This window comes from Arachis ipaensis, chromosome B03 (assembly GCF_000816755.2).
Source record: "Arachis ipaensis cultivar K30076 chromosome B03, Araip1.1, whole genome shotgun sequence".
Lineage (NCBI taxonomy): Eukaryota > Viridiplantae > Streptophyta > Magnoliopsida > Fabales > Fabaceae > Arachis > Arachis ipaensis.
The window spans coordinates 32,960,990-32,962,699 of record NC_029787.2 but is presented as its reverse complement, the minus strand read 5'-3'; the positions used below and the strand labels follow the sequence as shown (position 1 = coordinate 32,962,699).

The 1,710-nt window shown below is 30.5% G+C and overlaps 1 protein-coding gene across 1 annotated transcript in view; it reads left to right on the top strand.

Moving 5' to 3' along the window:
- The window catches only part of LOC107632889 (formin-like protein 13), a 23,866-nt gene that overhangs the window by 5,368 nt on the left and 16,788 nt on the right, over positions 1-1,710 (top strand). The window contains exons 9-11 of the mRNA XM_016336527.2: positions 410-490; positions 579-629; positions 722-803. Of these exons, the coding sequence (XP_016192013.1) occupies positions 410-490; positions 579-629; positions 722-803 (214 nt within the window). The remainder of the gene's footprint in view (positions 1-409; positions 491-578; positions 630-721; positions 804-1,710) is intronic.

Sequence of the window (1,710 nt, the reverse complement as noted above, 5' to 3'; positions counted from 1 at the left end):
TATGACTATTCAAATTAGAGAAGTAGTAAATTATTATTTTTATTCACGAAGAATATTGACAAATCTACTCAATCATGAATAAACAAAACTAATTTTATACTCATCAAAAATAAACAAATGTTATTTTTACCTATAAAATATAAACTAATCTATACATGAATAAAATTAAAGTTTGGGTACTTTTGTTGTAGAAATTATTTTTTGTGAATGCAAAGTAATTTTATTTATTCATAATTAAATTTGTCAACATTTTAAAATTTCATTGTTAGAAATAATAGTATATTCTAAATTAATTAGAGTTTGGCTTATATAGCTTTTACCTTGCTTCAGAGGTGTAGATTGTAGAGCACATTTTTAGTTTGACTTGCAATCTGTTTAGATTATTATTTGCATTAATTCTCCATTATAGTTCTTCTTAGAGTTGATGAAAGTTCCAAGAGTAGAATCCAAGCTGAGAGTTTTTTCATTCAAGATTGAATTCAACACTCAGGTAGATAGATCATCATTACTTTCATTGAATTTTTTAAATAAGGTTCATAAGTTGCTTCCTATTCTAACCCTAATATATTGTTTTATAGGCTTCTGACCTTAGAAATAACATCAATATTGTTAATGCTGCTGCAGAAGAGGCATGATATATAATCTCCCTTAAACTGTTTTTAAGAATTTATTTTATTTTCTTTGACGTAACATTTGGATGTGTTGTGGTTGTGTTTAGCAGATCAAAAACTCTGTCAAATTAAGAAGAATCATGCAAACAATACTTTCTCTAGGAAATGCTCTAAACCAAGGAACTGCAAAAGGTAAGATAAAACATATGTATTTGATATTAAATATATCCATTATAAACCTATACAACCAAGTGTATAGATTTACCCTTAAAGGATAAGAAAGCTATTCTCACTGCGTGGGAACTCAACATCATACTATTGGGAGGAAAAAATCGTTATGGAGGTTAGGAAATTAGTTATCGTTCTTCTTTTATAGAGTAAACCTTGAGCTCAGCCAATGACCATGCTACAAGACTTTAAAAAACTAGAAAAGCATTTCTCCTAAAGTGCGCTTATGGAATTAAGATGATAACCATAAGTGGCTTTCATATAGCTAGGCAAACAAAATAATATATTTGTTATCAATTGCCGCATAGAAGTGCAATGATTAGCTGAACTATTACATTCTCTATCATTCACTCTGTTTTCTTCTTTCTCTGTCCTCTTTTTTCTGTTTCCTCTTCTCCTGATTCAACATTACACTCCTTAATTCAGGAGGTTGTGTGTCTTCAACTTCTAGCTTGGGTTTGAAATGTAAAATGGCTTTATATGATCGTGCCTTTGTGACCACATGATTAACTTCAATAGAACCTGGTACACGACTGACTTCAAATATCTTTCTTATAACATATACTCTTACAAAATGCTTTGTCTCAAAGTATTTCGACTATGAATATAAAATTGGGTTTATTGCTGCTAGCAGTACTACCCTCAAAATTATCATAGTACACGAGAGGGGTTGCTCGTAAGGCTGACAAATAGGCTAGCCTGCCTCATTGTCTCATCCCACCTAATTAAGCAATTGTAGAATACGAGCTCGTCCTGGATCATGGCGGGCTGATGGGCTTGACTTGCCATAATTTTTATTTTTTGGCTCTTTCTTTTAAGAAAAAATAATTTTTAAGTTTAATTAATATTACAAAACTAATAATTTCATGTC